The sequence below is a fragment of the Balaenoptera ricei genome, chromosome 8 (genome assembly GCF_028023285.1).
Source record: "Balaenoptera ricei isolate mBalRic1 chromosome 8, mBalRic1.hap2, whole genome shotgun sequence".
Lineage (NCBI taxonomy): Eukaryota > Metazoa > Chordata > Mammalia > Artiodactyla > Balaenopteridae > Balaenoptera > Balaenoptera ricei.
This window is the reverse complement of record NC_082646.1, coordinates 87,337,094-87,359,734: the sequence shown is the minus strand read 5'-3', so window position 1 is coordinate 87,359,734 and position 22,641 is coordinate 87,337,094. Positions and strand designations below refer to the sequence as shown.

The 22,641-nt window shown below is 40.3% G+C and overlaps 1 protein-coding gene across 1 annotated transcript in view; it reads left to right on the top strand.

The window, feature by feature from the left end:
- The window catches only part of WT1 (WT1 transcription factor), a 42,816-nt gene that overhangs the window by 6,710 nt on the left and 13,465 nt on the right, over nucleotides 1-22,641 (top strand). Inside the window, exons 4-5 of the mRNA XM_059931337.1 lie at nucleotides 4,389-4,466; nucleotides 5,519-5,569. Of these exons, the coding sequence (XP_059787320.1) occupies nucleotides 4,389-4,466; nucleotides 5,519-5,569 (129 nt within the window). The remainder of the gene's footprint in view (nucleotides 1-4,388; nucleotides 4,467-5,518; nucleotides 5,570-22,641) is intronic.

The following is a 22,641-nucleotide window of genomic DNA, read 5'->3' as shown; positions in this document are numbered from 1 at the left end:
GAAGTTTGGCTGCAGCCTCTGTGCATGAGCGTTGGTCATCAGGTAGAGGCGTGGGGCAGAGCTATTACAGCAAACTCTGGAAACATCATGAATTCTGTTCACAGATGCCAGTTACATGTGCCTTTTTCTTATTGGGAATTTCTTTTCCTTGATCTCGGGAAATACTTTTCTTCTACCAAGATACTGGTTTGCCAGCCAGCAACCATCTGGCAGAGGTAACTCCAGTCTTAATCAGGTTCGACAGTTCCATTCCAGTGGTAATAAGGACTTTTCTACTTTGTTCTGCTGAATATACTTAAACACACTTAAAGATGAAAATATACTTGAATTACACATGCATTTGAAGAGTGGGGGAGTTCTGGTCCAGATAATAGCCGAGAGCTTTTCTCTTCCTTTCTTTTTGTGCAGAGGTCAAGAACTCAGTAATACTGCAGTCCAGGCCAAAGCAAACTCTATATGATCTACTACTGATTTCCTTTTAAGTTCCCCTTTTTGCTAGGACTGACTTCCTTTTATTTTACTCCAACTTGCATTAATCCCAGTTGTAGAAGTTTCTTTCCTCTCTCCCTTGCTTCCAGCTTCAAACATTTCTTACATAGGAAACCAGTGACTTTTTCTGTTTAAAGATCTACTTAAAAATATAAAAGACACCATGACTTTTGGAATATATTTTGGCAGCCAGCAATTTCAGAGTTCACTTCCAAACAGACAGAGTTAGATGGGGAGCTGGGAGCTGAAATGCCTACATGACCACTGTGGTCACTGTGAGCCAAACCACCTGCTTATCTGATCTCCTCTGGGAATGAGGTGGTCGACACCTACAGTGGTTATTTAGTAATTAGATGCTTTATTTTCCAGGGGTCATATTTTCCTTTACTGGTGCTGCCTCTTTTCGTGGGTTTTCATGATGAGAGCTGGGTGTTGACCAACTACCCAAAGAGATCAGAGCTTGAGCATGCTTGGGACCAGTATTTTTAGTTCAAATTCACATTTTGTCCTCTCCCAGCAGCAGCTATTGTCATTACTGTCATTGTCATCCAGCTGAAAGGTGGTGCCAGCCAAGCCGACTGACTGAGCTGCTGAGGAGCCGCAGCCAACAGAAGGCAGGATGTGGTTAAAATTGTGCTCTGATCCTATGGCCAGCCTCAGGAAACCTATTTGCTGGTTGTTGTTGTTTGTTTGTTTTTCTTTTTTGGTTTTTGCTTGGGGATTTTCTGAAAGTCCTTCCCCATTGGCCCTTTCCACCTTCTCTCCCCTTATGCGGATTTGCAAGGTGAGCTATCAGGACCACTGAAATCGAAGTGAGGGTCCTACTGGGATCTTGGCACACTATTCTTAATCAGGTGAAGAGGATGTGGTTGGACACCACATCTTGGAGACAGAGTAGGTCATGATGCTCCCTTGAGTATGTTCTCTTTCACCTCCAGACTCCTGTTTGTATTACTATATTATTTTTACTATCATTTAAATGGTAGTGAGAGGACAAGACTCAGAGGTCAAATAATGCCAGGAAGCCTTTAAAGGGGCCTGGCAGGGTAGAGGTGGGGGCATCAGGCAAGTCAGTACTAGACACTTCCTTGAGCCCCCATCCTCCTCTGATAAATGGGAATCATAATTACACCTGCCTCACAGAGTTGTTGTGAGGAGTATTGGTGATGTGTGAATGTACTATACAAAATTTGATGGATTAGAAAAAGTTAAAATATATTATCTGTATAGTCTTGAAAGAGCCAGTATTAGAGCTTCACAACATCCCAGTAAAGTTAGACTGATTGAGATTAATATTCCCATTTAACAGATGAGAAAACTGAGGTGCAGAGAGCTGAACTGATATGCTCAAGGTCTTAAAATTTACCGAGTAGCACTGTCCAATAGAAACATAATGCAAGTCATCTATGTAATTTGAAATTTTCTAGTAACCACATTAAAAAACATAAGAAACAGGAAATTAATTTTTAAAATATTCTATTTAACCTCAAAAGCCCAAATCTTATTTCAACCTGTGGTACTCTCCATATTTCAAGTGCTCAATAGCCATGTCTGACTAGTGGCTTCCATATTGGGCAGTGTGGTAGAGAGTATTTATCAAGCACCCACTAGGAAGATACATATATAAGACATAGGTTCTGTATTTTAGAAGGTTTGCTTTCTGGGGGCCAAGAAAATGTCCTTAAAATGATTTTCTCTTTAGGAATCTGCTGGACTATTCTTTAAGTCTGTGAGAAAATCCCTAAGTCATAAAGTTAGATATTTGGGACTCATTGACCCATGTGTGTAAACTTCTGTCACTCATCTTGCTTCTCAGACCTCTTGAAAATTAGTGTTCTTAGTCTTATGCAAGGAGGAAATAATTTCAGAAAGATCCCACATCCCAATAGGACCTAGGAAAATTGTCAACTGGGGCTGAGTGATTTTAGTTGGTGAACAATTTTTTAAAATCAGTGACAAAAATAGAGAGCTGCCTGGGGAATACAATGCCTGTTGGCTGAGATTAATGGCAAGATTAATAAATGGATTGCCTGATGAAAAGGCGCAGGAGAACAAAAACCAGTAGAGATTGTGGAGGAGGCCGCTTATTAATGAACTGTCAGCCCAAAGAAAGTTCAAGAAACTCTCCCATGTTAAATGCAGCAGGCTGGCACTTCTAATAAAAATTGGGGTCCTTCAGGAATTAATTACACTGGCCTTACAGCAAGAATTCGTGGAATTGCGAAACGTAGTGGCACAGACCAGCACCGGCCGCTGCTGAGAACAGGGAAGCTGCAGGAGAGACTAATCATTTTTTTTTTTCATTGATATGTAGGATATTGTAGTAGCATAATAGCCAGTCAGACACGGGGATGAATGATGGGGTCCAGATATGCACTGACTAATGAAACTACACGTACTTCGAGTTTGAAGTCACTTCACATTTCATACGTAAAATTCCCTCCTGGAATCTGATTTCCTCCTTATCCTGTGTACCCACCACTAAGGAGTTCCAAATAATTTTCAGTGATTATATGAGAGGCAGATGGACTCCACCATGATTTATCAAGCTATGCTGAGAGAGAGCATGGTGTTCATTTATTCCAAGGGATAAATACTGTAATTTCCCTCACCCCTCCACAAGTCCTCAGTTTGGCTGGCCTTACAGAACCTTCTCTTAATTAAACTTTGGTGTTACCTCTGCCCGATGGATGAAGCAGTCCAAAGGAATGCCGTGACAAGGTGGATATTGTCCAGAATTTGCAATCTGGTATCATACATTACATACTGAAAGCTTCTTACCTTCTTTCCCTTCTGCTGTGACGGTGGAGTGGAAATGTTCTTCTGTAATGTGTTTAGACCAAGCGTTCCCAGACAAACCATTAATCTCTTGGGTCTCAAATTTCATAATTAACCATTTCAGTTCAGAACTACATTTATTCCTAGATGAGCTTGGTTACTTAGGGGATTTCTGGTAATTGAGTTATGTGCTAGTTTTTTAGGAAGGAGATAAATATAAAATTAATAAATTAATAAACATAAAAGCATATAATAAAGATGTTCATGAGTCGTGCATGCAGGATACTTTGACAAGAGTGTTATTCCAGGAAATAGATGTGATAGCTCTTCTATAATGCATTTAGAGATGTGTTTTAAAACATATGTAATAATGATGTTTTTAAGAGTTGTATGTGCAAAAAAAAAGGGAGAGAAAAACTTTTGGTTGGTTTATATGGTGGGACATTTTTCCTTTGGGGTCTTAATGTAAATGATCAGCCATTGTTTTCCCTCATATAATATAGAACTGAGTTGGGGGCTTTAAAAAAAAAAACTCCGTGACTATAAAATTTATAGAGAATGATTCCTTCAGTTGTATCTAGAGTTTATCATCCTCTTTCTTTTGCTTGTCACATCCTTGAGTATTAGACCATCCATCACCCATCACTCTTTGACTTTTCAGGCCCTCATAATCCACATGATACTTATCCTTTTGATTAAAACAACTTAATGGCCTTTTCACGAATAATTAATCTGCTGTCTTTTTACTTTCAGCTCCAGGCTTTTAACTTTAATGTTGAGCTATCCAGCCTGTGTTGCCTTTCAAAGTTTCACTCCCTTTAGCCTCTTCCCTTCAGAGGTTTAGTACCTCTCTAGAAACTTCAGTGTTTGCTCTACTAAGGTTTTTTAAAGGCTTCCAAATTATTCTCACATCCTTTCTGCTGTGTGTGAAGTGAATGACGTGCAGAGATCAGTGGGATGAAATGAAAATCATTTCAGACTCGTGTATTCTGTCATTCTGGAAAATGTGGAGGCTTTCATTGTAAAGAAAAGTTAAAAGTCTATTGCTTTTTGGAGAAACAGTTGCATATATATATGTCTTTTGTATTATGCATTTCTAACTCTGAGTGTTTTTCTAACAGTGACAATTTATACCAAATGACCTCCCAACTTGAATGCATGACCTGGAATCAGATGAACTTAGGAGCCACATTAAAGGGGTAAGGTCTTCTCTACTCCATTTCCCTTAAACAGTAACTTACACTTGTTTGAACCATTTTAAAGGTCCTTATACCGTATGAAGAGAGTACAGTTTTAGAAGAATAGGCATGGCTCTCTGTAGAATTAAGATGCTTTCCTCCCTCTCCCAGTTGGTCAGTGTTGTTCAGTATTAAATTTTTAGGAATATAAATAGGGGATGTTCTCGTCTAGAACAAGGGGGTTGAGAATACTGGGAAAATTAAATATGGCCTTTCCTTATTGAATGTTTTAGAGTTCTTCAAACTTGTGTCCATTCAAACTTGTTTAATGTTTGTGTTTTGCTAGTGATATCACAGAGGTTAATCATTACATTATCTTATCAAGAAATGCTTTGAGTTTACAAAGTCCAGGATCCAAACTCCTATTTGAGTGAAGATGATTTGGACCATCCAAAGTCAGACGTGTTCACACCTGGTTGCCTGAACAGACTTTTATCACACTTGATACACAACCAGAATAGGGAGAACATAGCAATCAAACATAGGTAGGGACAATGCTTTGCACCTGGAAGTGAAAAAAATAAAGCAGGTGGGACTTGCTTTAAACAGTAAAAGAACTCACTTTTGGTTTCGAATCTGAGTTGGTGGGCAGTAGGATGTGACAGTCATGAAGCACCTGTGGTGTATCAGGTTCTCGTCTAGGTCACCTCATCTAATCTTCCTGATGGCATTATGATGCCTAGGTACTGTTATCCTGTTTTCCAAATAAGTCAGTCAAGCTCAGAGAATTAAGTAACTTCCCAAATTCACATCATGCTATGTGGTAGAGCTGGGATTCCACGTCCAGATCTGATTCCAAAGCAAAGGCTCTTTCCAGCCTCCCTGTGCTGCCTTCCACACCCCCACCCCATCAGCCCCAGTGGGATCGAGGACTCAGTTCAGCACTCTTGACTAGACAGCTGGCTTTACATCTCTGTGTATTTAGTGGCTTCTCATTGGACTGTGGGATCTGGGGGGCTTGCTAGAGCCACGCATGCTCCAGTCCCCATTCCCCACCTCTTCTTCTCTTCTAGAGTTGCTGCTGGGAGCTCCAGCTCAGTGAAATGGACAGAAGGGCAGAGCAAGTGAGTGGACAATGCGATGATGGCAAAGCAAATGACATAGGCCTTGTTGACTGGCACCTGGGGTGATGCAGGAGTTAGGACTGATGATGGGTAATCAGGGTAGCAGTTGGTGCACAGGGATGGGAAGAATCTATTCATTTTTTCCCTCTGTCTCTCTCTGCCTCCTCTTATTTATTGTAGATATACTGTGGGTAAAAATGGAGGTGGTGACATTTCTCATCAACACACTCCTGGAAAACAATTAAAAAAATGATGCTGTAGCAACCCTGCTCATTTCCTGGTGAACGTTTCAAAAAATATGAAATTTGCGGCATTACACATATTCCTGTTAGATCGGTCAAATCTTTCAGCCTTTTCTCTATTTACCTTTAAATCTCTCAGGGAGAACTTAATTTTTACCCCAAGTCTATGGCCAGACTTTCTGCAAAGACTTTTGAAAATTCCTAAACATCTGTGTTTTCCCCAGCCTTATTATAGCCTGCACCCTTGGACATTTCTGTAACTGTTTCTTTTGATTTTGTTTTCTCTGCTTAAACACCAAAACCAGCCTCCCTCTTCTCATCTTTCTTTTGTTGGTTCAGTCCTGTTTGTTGGATCATCCTGCAGTGATTAGTGAAGTTGTTTTTCATCTTCTAAGACTCACTATTAGATCCTTCTTTCCACCCCCAGCCCCCAATTTTTCTATTTTAACCAAATCTCCACTTCGTCTCTCTAGACCCAAAAGTAAAAAAGCCTGCTATTGACTTGGATTTTTTTCTCTCCCCACTTCCCCACAGCACAAGGGGCTGCTGACAGTTTTAGCACTGTATCTTTCCACCTACTCAAAACTTGTCCTATGTTTCGTGGTCCCAGCCTTTCTTTCTGGATCCCTTGCTTTTCTTCTCTCTACTGTAATCAGAATTCAGTAACTCTCACCAAACTACCTGCCAAGAATAGATAGAACATGATTGTGAAGTGAGTAGTATGTTTTCAGTTTTTAAAATTTCTTCATGCTGGAGTACAGGGTTAGTTTATTTGCTTAATTGCAAAAATTACATATAAAGAATCTTGGCATGTATTTGAATCTGGGTCTTTCCATAGGTGAGATAATTTTGGTACCTTTTAAGATCTTTAGACACATGATATTAGTCACTTGCTAGGGAGTCAGAAGCTATATTACAAAGATGAAGCACAAAATGCATATAATTTGTTTTGTTCAATCCTGTGAAAGAAACAAAAACTAGAAGTGTTTTCCTTGATCTGGTGCTTACGTTTTGGAAAAGGATTCCTGAAATTAAAATGTATTTCTTGAATACTTTATTCAGAGAGTTGTATAAAAAGCATCAAGGACTCCTCCAGTAGATAGTCTTATAGAAGAGTAACTCTTTGGAGAGCAAAACATTACAACTGTCTAATTTCCTAATATCTTCTCTCACACTGTGTTTTTATCCCTTTAGCACATGTTGTAAGTCAACTAAATGTTTGCTTCTGAGTGTGAGCTGAACATTTACCTGAAGATGGTTGTTAACATTATTGGGCAGGGTGTGAAGGGCTTTATATACCTCTCCTCTTTTGATCTCATGACAATCCTAGGGTATTATGTTCACACCCATCTTTCACATGAGGAGGCTTGAGAGGTTAAGTTCACTTAGCAAGTAAGGGTCAGAGCCACGTTGGAACCCACTTCTGTCTGACTCCAGTATCTGGGCCCTAGATTAGAGTTTCTTAAACTTTTTAGACTGCGACCACAGTTAGAAATACCTTTTACACTGAGATCAGATGTACCCACACATGTAGAAGTTTTCACAAAACGATACTTACTACATGCTGTGCATACTGATGTTTTCTACTTTATTACATATCATTTTAAAAAATGCTGGTTGAGATGTGTAAATTGATTTTACAACTCATTAATAGATCATGACCCACAGTTTGCCTCTCTTAGCTCTAAAAATAGCGACTCCTTAGCTCTTTCCTCCAAGCCCATGAACAGCAGAGAACTGGATTCAATTGAAGCTGATACCCCAGTAGAAAGTGGTTTTTTCCCAGGGGGTACATAATCTGGGTAGGTATCTTTATTCTCTGTACCAAATTTGCTTTCCTTTGCCATGGTATGAAAATGCTGTTAATACGGAAAATACATTTGAGAAAAGATATTCCATGAAGAAAGACAAAGAGAAATAACTGTGTTTTTACATTTATCTGTTACTAGTGTCTGGACACTATCTGAAATCAGTAGTAAGAAAAATCATGGTGACAAGGTAGATCTGTAACATGAATACTGGAGGTTTGAGTCATGTTTTGGAGAAAAAGGATATAATTTCTAAATCACTCATAAAAAAGAGGCATTATAATGTTTTTATTAAAAGATCATGTGCCTCCCACTAACGCCCACTAAATATTTGTTCACATCGCCTTTTCTTGAGAATTTTACTTTTTAAAAAAAGAGTGAGCTTGTTTCCTTGCTTAAGCAAGTCCACAGAGACATCTTTCGTTAGGCGTTGGGGAGCAGTGTTATTATACTGGGTGGGGATAGGATTGTAGGGAGGACATGGGCAAGACGAGATGAAAACATGAAACAGGGTGGGGAGGAGGGAATCTTACCACTGATTTACTCCTCTCTCCTCCTCCCTTTACTCATTTTCTAATCTCTGCGTGCCCGTAGGGATCAGAGCTACTTTTATGACCTCAAATGGGAGAATATTGTGTTTCAATTTAAGTCGAAGAGAAGGTACTTTATGAAGCCACTTTCTTAACTCTGACCCTTTTCCTTACAAACAAATGAAATTATATTTTCTAAGTGGGTCATTGGGAGAAAAAATTGGAGGGGAATCTTTCTAAGCACTAGTCCACCTTTATGAATAATTCTGTGTATGGTGCCTCGCATTGCAGTCTGCTTTGTATTTCTTTAGAATCATTTTCTGTGTGTTCCTAACGCCTGCTGATTTCCTAATGCTGCTCCCAAGCCCGGCTACTCTGTCAGCCTCTGTTTTGTCTCTTCTGAAGAAAATATCCTGCAAAATGGAGAAACACATCAACCTTGAGTGCCGTCCAAGTTATTAAAACGAGGAAGAAGTTATTCTCTGGGGACTTGGGTAGGGGGAGTGGGAAATCGAACACAATAGAAATGTGAAAGGAGTACTGAGCAAAATGAATGTCCCTTTGCTGGTCCAAGAAGTTCAGACCATTGGGAACACACAGTATTTGACCTGTGGATGCTTGAAAGGAAAAACGAAAGACTCAGGTTGAGTGATGTATGGTGAAAACAAAGCTGCGTGTTTTGGTAGGGCCAAGGCTGTCGAATCTGGAGAAAATCCCCACTAGACATGGTCTCATCCCTGAGAACCTGTGCCAGAAGAGATAGCTGGAGTTCCAATACACAGCCCAGCACCTTTCCTCTCCAGCTAGTGAACAGAAGGTATTCGTCCAAGAGATTTACTTCTTGAAAATGGATAGCTTGCTTTTCAGGGGCTCCTGGAGCTTGTGATGAAAACACAAAGGTGGAGAGAAGCAGCTCTGGGAATATCAGCATTCCTGAGGGTACTCCTCCACTTCCACTCCCAGGATAAAGCTGTTAATTTCTTCTTTTATATGGTTACATTTATGCATTTCAACTGTGCTGGACTTGGCTAGAGTCTGTTAGCCATACTTACCAGAACAAAGCAGGGGACTCTCCCGGGTTTGCAGGATAAAGATGGGGACTCTGATTTAGAGCTGTCTCCCCTGTACCTCTCAATGTGGACTAATTCAGTAGTTTCTTTGCCTTCACTTCACTTCCCTGCCGCTACTTTCCCCTCCCTAGCTTTTTGTCTTTCCCCTTCTTTTCTCTTTGGGCTTATATTCAATTCATGTATTTAATTTTTTTATTATGTAAGTAATATGTATAAATTATAGAACAGTTAGAAAATACAACTTTATAGGAAAGGAAATTAACACTCCCCCCAGTAGCCCAGATGAAACTACTATTAATATTATGTTGCATACACTTTCAGACCTTTTGCCATGCGTCGGTATACATTTGTGTCCTTTTCTTTTTTATAACAAATGATTGGCTTCGGCTTAGATCTAATTCAGCAACTGCACTCCTATAGGCCATTGCCGAGTTCTGTGTTTCGACCTTCATGAGAGTGTTTTTGAAAATATTCTCAACCTCTTAAAAATACTTCACTTTAAAAAGTATTTTGGGCTTTGTAGACTTATCATCTCCACACTATGTTTCTAACTGTTCTGTTTTAAAGCAAGGAATTAGTTTTATCTCATAAATGGGAGGATAAATAACAGGTTTGTTCAGGTCAGGAGAAGAAAGAAGCCAAGCAGGAAAGATAGCAAAGGAAGGTGGTGATGAAGGGGGTCAAGCTGGGAATGAGGAGCATGGTGGACTCGGTGCAGGGAGGGGTTAATGAGGGCTCCAGTCTGTTGATAAAGGGTTGTGTGTGTGTGTGTGTGTGTGTGTGTGTGTGTGTGTGTGTGTGTGTGTGTGTTGGAGGGCGAGAAGGTATATCAGATGAGTGGAGGATCTCTTTCATGACCTCAAGGTGTCTTTTGGACCTCTCATGTCTATGATCCCATCATAGGCCCTTCTGAGACCCTCTGCTCACCATTTATCCTTCTCCCTGTCATCTATTCGAGGAAAAAAATCATAACCTCTAGCTAGAAAGACGTCAATATAGAAGCTGCACTCATAAAAAGTCATCCAAATAAATGCATCTCTGGAATGAGGGGTTACTGCTTATTTTAGTAGGGTTTTTTTTCCTCTTAAAAGTGAACAATTTCATTTATTCTGGTTTTATTTCTAACTCTTCATTTTAAAAGCAAAGCCACAGATGTAGTGTTCTTAAGGCTAAGATAGTGCCTTTATCAAAATGAAAACAACTTTTTTCCCCTTGATTATAAAAGTAACACAGGCTTATTATATATTGAAGAAATTCAGACAGTACCAAAACATTATAAAGGAAAAAAAGAAAAGTCATCTGTTATCTCACCACACAGAGATAACTAGTTTTTAAACATATTGGGGTATATTTGTATCTGCAGAGAAGAAGTTCTGGAAACATTTACTGAACTATTAACTGTAGTTGCCTCTGAAAAGTTTAGAGGAAAAGGGAAAAAGCCTAATAGAGATGGGTTTAAGAGATCATAGGAGGAGATAAGCTGGAGACATTGTATTAAGTCAACACACTTCCATGGAGTTTTGCAGCAAAAGGGAGCAAAGAAATGGGGTTCTAGCTCAATGGGGAAAGAGGGTTGGGAGAAGGTGGTTTTTTATTGCTTTGATTTATCTATATTTAGATGGAAGTACCTGCATGTTTGCTGTTGAGAATGTTCAAGAAGAGGGAAAATAATTAATGATGGGAGGGGATAGAATTGCTGGAACAGGGTCCTTGAGAGAGAAGAGGCTCCGTGGGCAACTGGGGTTGGTTAGCTAGGAGCTGGGATAGTTCATCTAGTAGTAAATTGGTTTACAACAGATCTTTGTTTCTAAGGATATTAACCCTTTGCTTGTCATATGTACTGCAAATGTTTTATCTGGTTTGTATTTTAACTATTAATGTTTTTTTTCTGTCAGGAATTTTTATTTTCATAGTAAAAATTATCAGTTTATGTTTCATAGTTACAAGGTTTTGGCTTTTATATAGAAAAGATTTCTCCAATCCAATTCAAAAAATATCCAATTTTTTTTTTTTTTTTAATTTTATTTTTGGCTGCGTTGGGTCTTCGTTAGTGCGCGCGTGCTTTCTCTAGTTGCAGCGAGCGAGGGCTACTCTTCGTTGTGGTGCGCGGTCTTATTGCGGTGGCTTCTCTTGTTGCAGAGCACAGGCTCTAGGCACGCGGGCTTCAGTAGTTGTGGCACACAGGCTCAGTAGTTGTGGTTCCCAGGCTCTAGAGGGCAGGCTTAGTAGTTGTGGCACATGGGCTTAGTTGCTCCGCGGCATGTGGGATCTTCCCGGACCAGGGATGGAACCCATGTCCCCTGCATTGGCATGCGGATTCTTAACCACTGCGCCACCAGGGAAGTCCCCCCATTTTTAAAAAATTTACTTATTGTATTTTGGTATATTTTTTGATTGACTTCTTAACACTTAAACATTTAATTTATTCTGAATTTATTTTGCGATTGGATTCCACCTTGATTTGTTTCTAGATGACTAGCCAGTATCCCCAAACTGCTTTGAATAATCCATCCTTTTCTCATTAACTTCGTATATTATCTTTATCAATTCTTGAATCCTATCAAATTCCTTGGATCCATTTCTAGACTCGTTATTCTCTTCTTTTGATCAGTCCGGCTCTTTTTGTCAAGCATCAGACTGTTTTCTTTGCTATAATTTTATAGTCTGTTTAAATACCTGATAGGAAAGTTCCCTAGCATTGTATTTCTTTTTTCAAACTATTTCTGGCTATTATCTCTTGTTTATTCTTCAAGATGAACTTTAGATTCATTTTGTTAATTTCAAAGAAAGTCTTTATCAATATTAGTTCATTAATTGTGACAAATACACCATACCAATGGGAGATGTTAAGAATAGAGGAAACAGTGCAGAGTATATCGCAACTGTCTATATTATCTTTAGAAATAAAGACCCATTCTAAAGTAACAAGTTTATTTTATAAAACTCTTAATTGGAATTTTGAATGAATTACATCAGGTTTAAAAATTAATTTTGGAGAATTTTGACCTTTGAAAAATTGCTAGTCCTTTCTTCAAGAACATGGATGGCATTTCTCAACTCTTTTTCAAGTCTTGTATATCAGATGTTCCTTATTTTGAATTTCTCCTTTTCGGGAATTTTAACAGTAATGCCTCTGGCTTCATAAATCTCTTTGAGAATGAGTGTGATTCCTATGAATGTATTACAAGGTATTTCTTTTGTTTCTTTACCTTGAAATACTTTGTTGTGTTACTAATGTCAGCTGAAAGGTTGTGCCTTTGGTAGAGATGATTATGCACGTGGGCTTCACGTGTACAAACCTCCGTTTCAAGTGGAGAAGCAGAAAAGGGCTTAGTCTTAAGAGCGCTGTGCTTGATTCTGGGGTTTCAGGCCGGACTTTTTTTTTTTTTTTTTTTTAAGTAATTGAGAATGGTTGAGTCAAATTTTTCAGATTTAAGAGTGTGTGAGCAAGCTGGGTGGGAGCCTTTGAGAACCCAGGCTGAAAAGATCCTGCTTCTTTTCCCTGTGTAGAATTTATCTATCGTGAATTTGGGACAGCTGTTCTTGGGGTGAATCTAGCAGCAGTCTCTGGCCATGGAGCCAAAGCATTGATATTCTAGAACCCAGTGAGTTAGATGAAACTGGGATTCTGATGAACTAGCACTTCAATACCAGATGCATGTAAGGGGAGATCCAGATATTTCTCATATGGTCTGATGAGGTGATCTACGAGAACGTGCGTTCCTATGTTTGTATGTGTTGAAGTAGGAAGGAAAGTCATGCCTAAAAATATTCTTCCCAGCAGTAGGAGCCAGTAAATAGTGTGGAGTTTTATTTTTGGAGGGGAGCTGTATTCTCCCCAAACTGTTATGGGAAACTAGATTTAAAATAGCTTCTAGCTCTGCTCTGAGTGTGAAATAAGAGAAAAAAGTCAGTTGGAAGAGGTTTGTGTACCATTTCAAGTGGTGAGGAAAGCTTGATGGTTCATGATGGCTGATTTATACAAGCGTTGTTGTCAGGCTGTTAACCACTCAGCCTGTATTCCCTATTAAATAGTGGCTAAGAACTAGGCTGCATGGACGTGAAAACATACGAGCTGTGACTATAAAGAAACTTACAAAAGAGGAATACGAACAAGTGTTAGCAATAATAGCTAGCATGGTTGGAACAAGTGAGCATCTTCCAAAAGGTAATATATTTTTTTAAATGAATACATTAAAATTTTTATTTTTTACCTTTTTCTTGATGTCATTTCACTGAGTTTTGTGTCTTATCATGAAATGTGGATGGAGGGCTGTTTTTATTTTTATTTATTTACTTTTTTAACTTTTAATTTTTATTGGACTATAGCCGATTAACAATGTTGTGATAGTTTCAGGTGCACAGCAAAGGGACTCAGCCATACATATGCATGTATCCATTCTCCCCCAAACTCCCCTCCCATCCAGGCTGCCACCTAACACTGAGCAGAGTTCCCAAAAGGTAATACTTTGAAGGGACCTTTTGCAGTACTCACTTATAGGTATCATGTTTTGATATATTTGCTGAAAAATAAATACAATTACTTCTAGATAACTGTTAGATTATGTATTATCAGGACTTTTTCTATTGCAAGTGGCAGAACCCTAGTTGTAACTGGCATAGGTCAAAGAGGGAATTTAAATTTAGTGGCTTATTGTATTGTGTTTTAAAACCCCATGTGTGGATTCAGGGGCTGAGACAGTGTCTTTAGAACACTGTTTCATTGTCCCTTGTCTTTGCTCTCCTCTGTGCTGGCTGTCCTCTCAGACAGGCTCTCTTCACTGTGGCGAAAATAGCTGTTTTTTGGCACCTACAGCTTCACAAGAAGACTGCCTCCCTATTGGTTCTTCTCCACCAAAAGACCCAGGGAAGCCTCTGATTGGCCTGGATTGGGTAGCTAGAGAACGCAGTGGTCTGATTGGCCAGGCCATAGGCATGTACTCACCCCTGGAGCCTGAGGGTGGGATTAGAGAGAGATGGTTCCCTGAAAGGAGAAGAGGCTGTGTTACCAGAGGACGGTGGGCAAAAATAAAAAAACATACTCAATAGAGAACTTAAAAAGTCAGAGTTAGTGAAAGTGGGGTGAGTCCTCTTCCCCTCCAGATATTATGTGGAGCTGGATGCTGCAGGGATGTACAAGACCCGGATAGAAAATAAATGAAGGATGGAGTGGGCAGGAGGAGCTTTCTTTCTAATGCTCATGGGAAAAGTGTTCATTAAAAAGTACAATAGTTAGAATTATTACCATAGTATAATTTTTAATGAAAAGTGACATACAATATATTTAAATTAAAAGTAAAAAATGTGTCTTTTTCTTGAGGTGTGAACTGAAATGAAACACCTGAGGGCAGGAGGAAAGTAAATATTTCAAGTAAAAATATGGCTGATTGTTTTCTGTAGACTACTGAGGAAATTTTATACTCATAAGTTATCAGATTACAGATATTATTTGTGTTTTTTTTAAACTCAGTCAAATTTAACTTGGTCGTTTCATTTTTAGATTCTACTTTCTATGCTGGATTAGTAAAAGAAACTGCATCTTTCAGCCTTTCCCTTTATGTTCTCAGTAGCAGAGTAATCCTTTGTTTTTTGTATTGATATGTACTTTTTATGTATTATCTTATGTATTTATGTGTTATATTATGCATACATGTATGTATACATTATATGTCACATATATTTATATACATTGATTTGTTATACTTCCACTATAAAAGATTAAATCACACAAAGAAAAGAGGATGGCTCGATGGCATTGCTGATAATATTTGTGCAGAATTTTATTTAAATATTGCCTGTAGATCATAACACTCAGGCAAGAGAATAACATAGCATTCATATTGAACTAGAGGTAGCTGTGCTAGGTCGACACCAGCTCTGAATATGTACAAAAAGATAGTTCTATATCTATTCATTTTCCCAAGTCAGATTTTATAAATGAATATGAAAGTGAGTTTTGAAATTACTCTGGCTGTAGGGAAATTACATTTGCTTTAAAGTAAAGCTTTAAACCCAAGCATTCTGATGTGACCACTGAGGCTTCCGTGGGGACTTCTTGACTCTAAGGCCTCTAGAACTGAACGGTTCAAGTCCAGCTGTCTCTGGCTCATCCTTGTGCACGGTGAGCATTTGTGCAGAGGCTTATTGTTTTGTTGGTTTTTATTTTGTTGATTGTCTTCTCTTAAGTCTCTTTTATGCTGTAACTGCCCTCCCCGCCCCCACTTCCTCTTTTTTTCTCATGCTATGATTTGTTGAAGATGGCAGGTCAATTGGTCAGTAGAATATCTCACAGTCAGGATTTGGCAGATCACTTCCTCTTATAGTCTTTTAACTTTGGATGTCCATGCCCTGTATTTCCTATAATTAAGTAGTTAGATCTGGAGGCTTGATTAGATTTGGGTTCCTTTTTTTTTTTTTTTTTTTTGGCAAGAATAATTGAGGAGTGGTGGTGTGTTCAGTCTCATCTCTTGGGTTTAAACTTTAAGGAAGCACACTTTTTAAACATGGTTCCATTGCTCAAAACTGGCACACTAGACAGGGATGATGGTTCTCAAGGCTGGCGGCAAAGTGTATTTTCTTTTTTTTTGCAAAATGTATTTTCAACACCAAAAGGAATCAGGCACCTAAGCATCTCATATATAAGCCTGAGTAGCAAAGGTGGAGAGAGAAGAAGGGTTGATGGGTAAATTCCATTTTCTGGATACACAAGAGTATGAAGTTTTCCCATGTGCTTCCCTTTAAATCTGATTAATTCTGCAGAGGTGAGAAGACAGAGGTGAAGATGAGGGGATGCCCACCTGGCCAAAGGTTAGAGGTGGGAGAGAGAAATCACAGGTGGTGGTTTCCCCTTTTTGAATATTCTTATCAAATGCTAGTTGCCCTCAAAAGGCTCTTTTTTTTTTTTTTTTTAAACCTCTTCTGTTGATAAGGGATTTCAGGGCAGCTCTGGTTTTCCTCATGTGTAAAACCTCAATTCCTTTTTATTAATCTTCTTGTGCCTGTGAAATATCAAAATTAATCATTTCTAAAGAAGCTACTCTTTAAACATTAACTTTTCTCTGGGCCGAACCTCAATGTACAAGTTTTTAGCATGAATAGGGCTCATAATTTGTGTTATATGAGGGACATTTTTCTCTTTTTACAAACTTTCTAAGGTCACATGTTTATGTATTTTAAAGCTGTCTAGGAAGAGCACACTTTCTCAAGATACATTTTAATGCGTTTTAAAGCTGTTTAGGAAAATGTACAGTCTGTGCCACCGCCAGAAATGAAGTGGCGAGATGTATGCTCTGCTGATAACTGCTTCTGCTTAGTTTATTTTCCCAGTTAGGTAGAAAGAAATTTTCCTGTAAAAATTGTCCTCAGTTTCAACTGCTCTATCGCACATAAGCAGGCCATTTCCTGCAGTTTACCTTGCGCTTTCTTATACCAAATAAATATTGTGCCTCTGAGCAGAAGCTGAAGTGTGCTGAGTGCATATTTGAACTTGCCCCTCCTCACAGCCCCCATCCTCCTATCCTACCCACTCCTACTGCATTTCTCAAGCCTTCAAATGTAGCTAATTTCATTCACACCCCTGGAGAAAAGAGCTGGGAATTATTCAAGTGTCACGATGACAGAAGTGAACCCAGGATGGGCTTGCACCACCAGAATTGTCTAGCTGGTTTCGAAGGAAGAAGAGCTACACTGACCTGGACGCAAACCCCATTTCTGCCACTTGCCATCTATCTGACTTTAGGCAAATAACTCAATCTCTCCTTAAACCTCAGTATTCTTTGCTGTAAAATGGGGATAATACTATTAAGTAACCTTTATTGAGGGCATACCATGTAACAAGCATTGTGCTTTACTTACCTAATCTCATTTGACCTTATAACAGTCTAATGGCGGGGGTACTGTTTTTCTCATTTTACATGAAGCTGAGGCCAGGGAGGCTAAGTCATTTGCCTAGAGTGATACCCTTAATGACTTCTAGTGTTGTGCTAAGGATAAAAATATATGTTTTATAGATCTCAATCACCAGGCTTATAAGAAGCATACAAGAAATAATTTCTGTGGTTGTTAGTCACCTAATGCATATAACCATAGACCTGAACATTTTGTTAGGATAAAGTTACTGAGTGATATTTAACTTTTGCTCCCCATATAGCTTAGCTCTTTGGTTTTCAAACAAATGTATGAAATAGGTTATTGCTTCATTTTGTAGAGGATGAATCTCAGTCACAGAGGGTTTAGATGACTCACCCATGACCACAGAGCAAATAAATGATAGAACTGGGCCTGGAACACATGCCTTCAGATGCAGAACCCATGTTCTTTCAGACTAGTTTTTCAGATTAATCTGGAGATAAAGGATCCAGGTTAATTTAGCTCTGGCAAATGTATCTGGAAGAAACCAAATAAATCCAGTTCCTTTGGTATGGTAGGCTGAATAATGACCGCCAAGGATATCCAAGTCCTAATCCTTGGAACCTGTGAATGTTGCCTTATATGGCAAAAAGGGACTTTGCAAATGTGACTAAGTTAAGGATCTTGAGATGGGGAGATATCCTAAATATCTGAGTGGGCCCTAAGTATAATAACTGTCCTTATAAAAGGAAGGCAGAGGAAGATTTGACTATAGAAGACAAGTAGGAGATGTGATGCAGGGAGCAAGAGGTCAGAGTGATGTAGTGATGTGAAGAAGGGGCCAAGGAATGCAGGTGAGTTCTAGAAACTGAAAAAGGCAATGAAAGAGATTCTCGCCTCAGCCTCCAGAAGAAAATAGCCCCGCCAACACCTGGACTTTAGTGCAGTGAGGCTGATTTTAGATTTCTGGTCTCCAGAATTGTAAGAGCATAGATTTGTGTCCTTTTAAGCCACCAAATTTGTGGTAATTTGTTACAGTAACTGTAGAAAATAGATACACTTCAACTTACTGCACAGCAACTGCATTTTTCTATCTGTAACCTCAGTGCTTAAGCCTACTTTCAAATGGACCAGTGACATTTAGAGGTAAACCACTGACCCCTGTAGATGGTAACTTCTGGATTTTGCTCTAGCCACACTGGCCATTCCTGCTGTTCAAGTACAGCATCCTTTCAAGCTTTCAAGGGTTTGGAAGGTTCTAATACTCAGTTCTCAAAGAATCAGGCACATCCCCACCTCCACTTTGTTGCCGTGTAGGAGGAAGCAACAGAATCCAGATGGAATTTTCCAGTTTGCGGCTTAAGCTTCACTGCTCAGCCTTCAAAGCAGAGGTTGCAAATTGGTGGCCCTTAGGCCAGAGGTACGTTTTGTTTGACCTGACAGTGATTCTTTAAAATTTCAATAATTTGCCAGAATTTAAAAGTCAGGTGATCTCATATAAAAGTCCTGATTTCTGACTTTTCTGGAGACTGGGAAGATCTGACAACACTGGGTTTATGTGATCGACAGTACTTGGCTGGTAGAGTGGGGTCCTGGCTGCCTCCTTTGGGCAGGGGGTGGGGTGGTTGTCCCTGCCAGTTCGGTGCCATCTTTCTCTCCGGGGCCTTCGTCATTTATTTTTCTCACTTACTTGGTCCCTGTAGGTACCTGAGTTTGTGACTTTGCTTTAAGGAAAAAAACCCAAATCTGTATTCTGACCAGTTTAGCAAAATTATTGACCCTTGGCCAATAATCTGGAAATTCATGGAGAATTAGAGAGGTGACAGAAGAGTTGAGACTTTTGTCTTAGTTTTAGTCTTAAATGAGGCAAATATCTTAAAGTAGGGGAAAAAAAAAAACCCCAGTAGATTCTGGAACCCATAGAGCAGTGAGATTAGCGTGAGTTGTTGGTAAAGCTATTAAGCTGGATTTCGGAAAGCACATGGGGGAGAAAAGAGAGATTAAGAACGAAGGTATGTTAATCGTATGCAAGGCAGTGCTCAAGTCTATTCTAGAATTACTAGTCTCAGTGGAAGGTCACTAATGTAATGGATCTTTATTGCAAAAAGACATCTGAAAGTTAACTTTTGCTCCCCATATAGCTTAGTTATATTTTGATGTCCTTGTGGATAAGATAATTATGGGCCAAGTGCTTAAATGAATGATTTGTGCCTAGTTGAACAATAAAACCAAAGGATCTGTCTTAAGTATCTTTATCAAGCTGGTGAGTGGTTTCTCGTGCAGAGCTCCGGGGCAGGAAGGAAGAAGCAATTGCATTACTCTTAGCCTCCTCTCCCATATGGTTACCACTAGCTCTTCTCCCCACCTGCTGCACCCATGGCTGCCCTCATTACACCCAACTGTACTTCCCTGTGCTCTCCCTGATTATCTTGGCCAAAGAGTCAACAAATCCATTTCCCCTGTCATTCAGCCAAGTCCAGTATCTTAACTGTCAAAGAAATTTATGAGGCAACAGAACAGAAAAACATGAAAACATTTTATAAAGTGCCAGTTTTTTTCCCTAAGAAATTCCAGCCTCACTCAGGCTTGGTTCATGTACCTTTCTGTGTGTAGTGCCAAGGTTCCTTTACTTTTCCCTCATTAATCTGGCTTGGAAGGTAGACCTAGTCACTGCATGCATTTCTACCCTAAGGGAGATACGGGGTCTCTCAACTGCTTGGTCTGGTGGGATTCATGCTCTGCTCTAGAACCTGCTTTCTGATATCAGCTCCATGAATGATAACACCCTTGTCTCTGGGTCATGACCAATTTTTGCCCCACAACTCTCCGGGGCTCTGTCCTTTATTTGAAAGGTATATCATTGGCCCCAGAAATCTCTTCTCTAGGCTGATAGCTCCTTGCCCTTTAATGGTTTCAGACCTCTAGGAATCCTACCTTCATTCCTATTTGGTTCATCCACAGCATACTTATTGGAACTTTTAAAGTCTGATCTCTTTGGGGGTAAAGCTTGGTTTCACTCCACCGTTTAAGCTAGCAGCTGGGTCTTAACAATAGCTATGGACCCAATGGCAGCTGCCATCTTCCTGAGCTTTTCTGTCTCAGATTAACTCCTGCTTATGCTCTGTTGGACTGGACCCCATTTAAATGACCAGATTCTTTATGACGGCTTCCCTCAGGTTGCCCTATGGAGAGACCTTCTAGAATCTTATCACTGCCTTGGTTACCAGAGAATAACTATACATATTGTTAATATAATAGTTCCCAACAACAGCAAGGAAGAGTTTTTCCTCTTATGAAAACAGAAAAGGTGCTTTTCAAATGTTGAGATAACTTGAAATGGGATGGAAAGCAAATGCTTTGGAAGCCAAATCAAAAAGATTTCAACAGTTGAGGATAGCTTGCTAAAAGAAATAGAATGGGATTTGAAGGATAAATGTGTAGTCCTGAATTGCAGTTAAAAAAAAAATCACGCCTTCAAGTTCAAGGTTGGAATACCTGCCTTAATTGTGGTTTGTGCTAGGGTGGGAGTTGGAGATTTTATTTGACTGAGGAAGACCACTCTGACCTGAGTCCTAAGACGGGGTGTGCTCTTAGGTGTGTTAGCAGTGCTCTGTCCAGGTTGAGAAGGGAAGCCCCAGACCCTCTGCCCAGGGATTGAGCTCTGGCAGCCTGTGGGCATAACACATTGTATTGACTAGCATACTGATTTTGAAAAATTCGGAATGGAATCTCTTTGGGTAAGGCATATACTCTCCAGTGTTAGGTATTTATGTTACTCCTCTGATTCTAAAGACTTTTTTTTAAAATTTTATTTTTGGCTGCTTTGGGTCTTCGTTGCTGCGTGTGGGCTTTCTTTAGTTGTGGCGAGCAGGGGCTGCTCTTCGTTGCAGTGCGCAGGCTTCTCATTGCGGTGGCTTCTCTTGTTGCGGATGGAGCACGGGCTCTAGGGTGCTCGGGCTTCAGTAGTTGTGGCCCACGGGCTTTAGAGTGCAGGCTCAGTAGTTGTGGCGCACAGGCTTAGTTGCTCCGTGACATGTGGGATCTTCCCGGACCTGGGATGGAACCTGTGGCCCTTGCATTGGCAGGCGGGTTCTTAACCACTGTGCCACTGGCGAAGTCCCTCTAAAGACTTTTGTGGTCTCCTTTCTCAGTCCCTTATTTAAACACTGTTCACGGGTACCGGGGTCCATCCTAAGCTTACACTTTGAGAGAGACTTCATAAAATGAAGGGGATGAAGAAGAGGATGATCTGGAAAGCACGGAAATTAGATGCCAGTTCACATTGTCATAGTTGTGAGAGCCACAGCTCTGTAGTCTGGAGAGCTGTCTTCAGATACCTGAAGGATTGTCATGTGGAAGAGGAGTTAGATTCAGTCCATCTCCGGGAATTTTTCAGGACTATGCACCTTACTTCAGTCACAAAGTTGAGAGGATACAGGGGGGAGCAAATCAGTCTGTCCTGAAGGCCAAGTTTACCATACAGTGGAGGAGATACACAGAGATGGCTGTAAAATAGTAATACTCTCTGGTTCTCCAGAAGACAGAAATGAGGAGGCAGATTTCTGCTCAGTTTAGAAAGCCCTTTCCTAACAATTAGAGCTCTCCCCAAGTGGAGTGGGCTGCCTTCAAAGCTAGTCACCAGTCATGTTGTCCAGCTGGTGAGGATGAACTGGAGGAGCTTTGAATGGGGGTCAGAGTAGATGATTTTTCTGCCTTTATTAATCTATGGTTCCAAGTCCCCTGACTTGCTTTCCTTTACTTACCCAAAGAGAGTTATTACCATACTGAATGCCCACGGGTTGTACTCAGTGTCCTAGGCAGACCACGCTGGGAAGAGTGTGGGGTTGCAGGGTTTCTACTGTGTGGAATTGCACTGGTGAGTTTGTCTTATGGAGACACAAGAGCCAGTAAGCAGGGACCTGGCTGGTTTTCTTGTTCACGGACCTGGTAGAAGAATCTAGTGGCGTATTTGGCAGGTACAATCTTGTTGCTTCTTTTGTTTGTTGGTTGCATCTGGCTCTGAGGATCATGACATCCCCTTTGAGTGGTACAACACTTCATTTCCTGAGACAAGTATCCTGAGAAAAGTCTATTTCCTATGTCATCCCCCCCCTGCACCCCCCCACCCCGGCCAGGAATCCAGATAACATCCAGAGATTAGATTCCAAGTTCTTCCTCTTTTTCTTTTTTTTTAATTAATTTATTTATTTATTTTTGGCTGTGTTGGGTCTTCGTTTCTATGCGAGGGCCTTCTCCAGTTGCGGCAAACGGGGGCCACTCTTCATCGCGGTGCGCGGGCCTCTCACTATCGCGGCCTCCCTTGTTGCGGAGCACAGGCTCCAGACGCGCAGGCTCAGTAATTGTGGCTCACGGGCTCAGCTGCTCCGCGGCATGTGGGATCTTCCCAGACCAGGACTCGAACCCGCGACCCCTGCATTGGCAGGCAGATTCCCAACCACTGCACCACCAGGGAAGCCCAAGTTCTTCCTCTTTGATGGTGGAACTTTAAAATAAGTCAGACTTCTATCGTTGGGTCCCTAAAAATCCCTCAGCCCTACAAAACCTGTAAGTCAC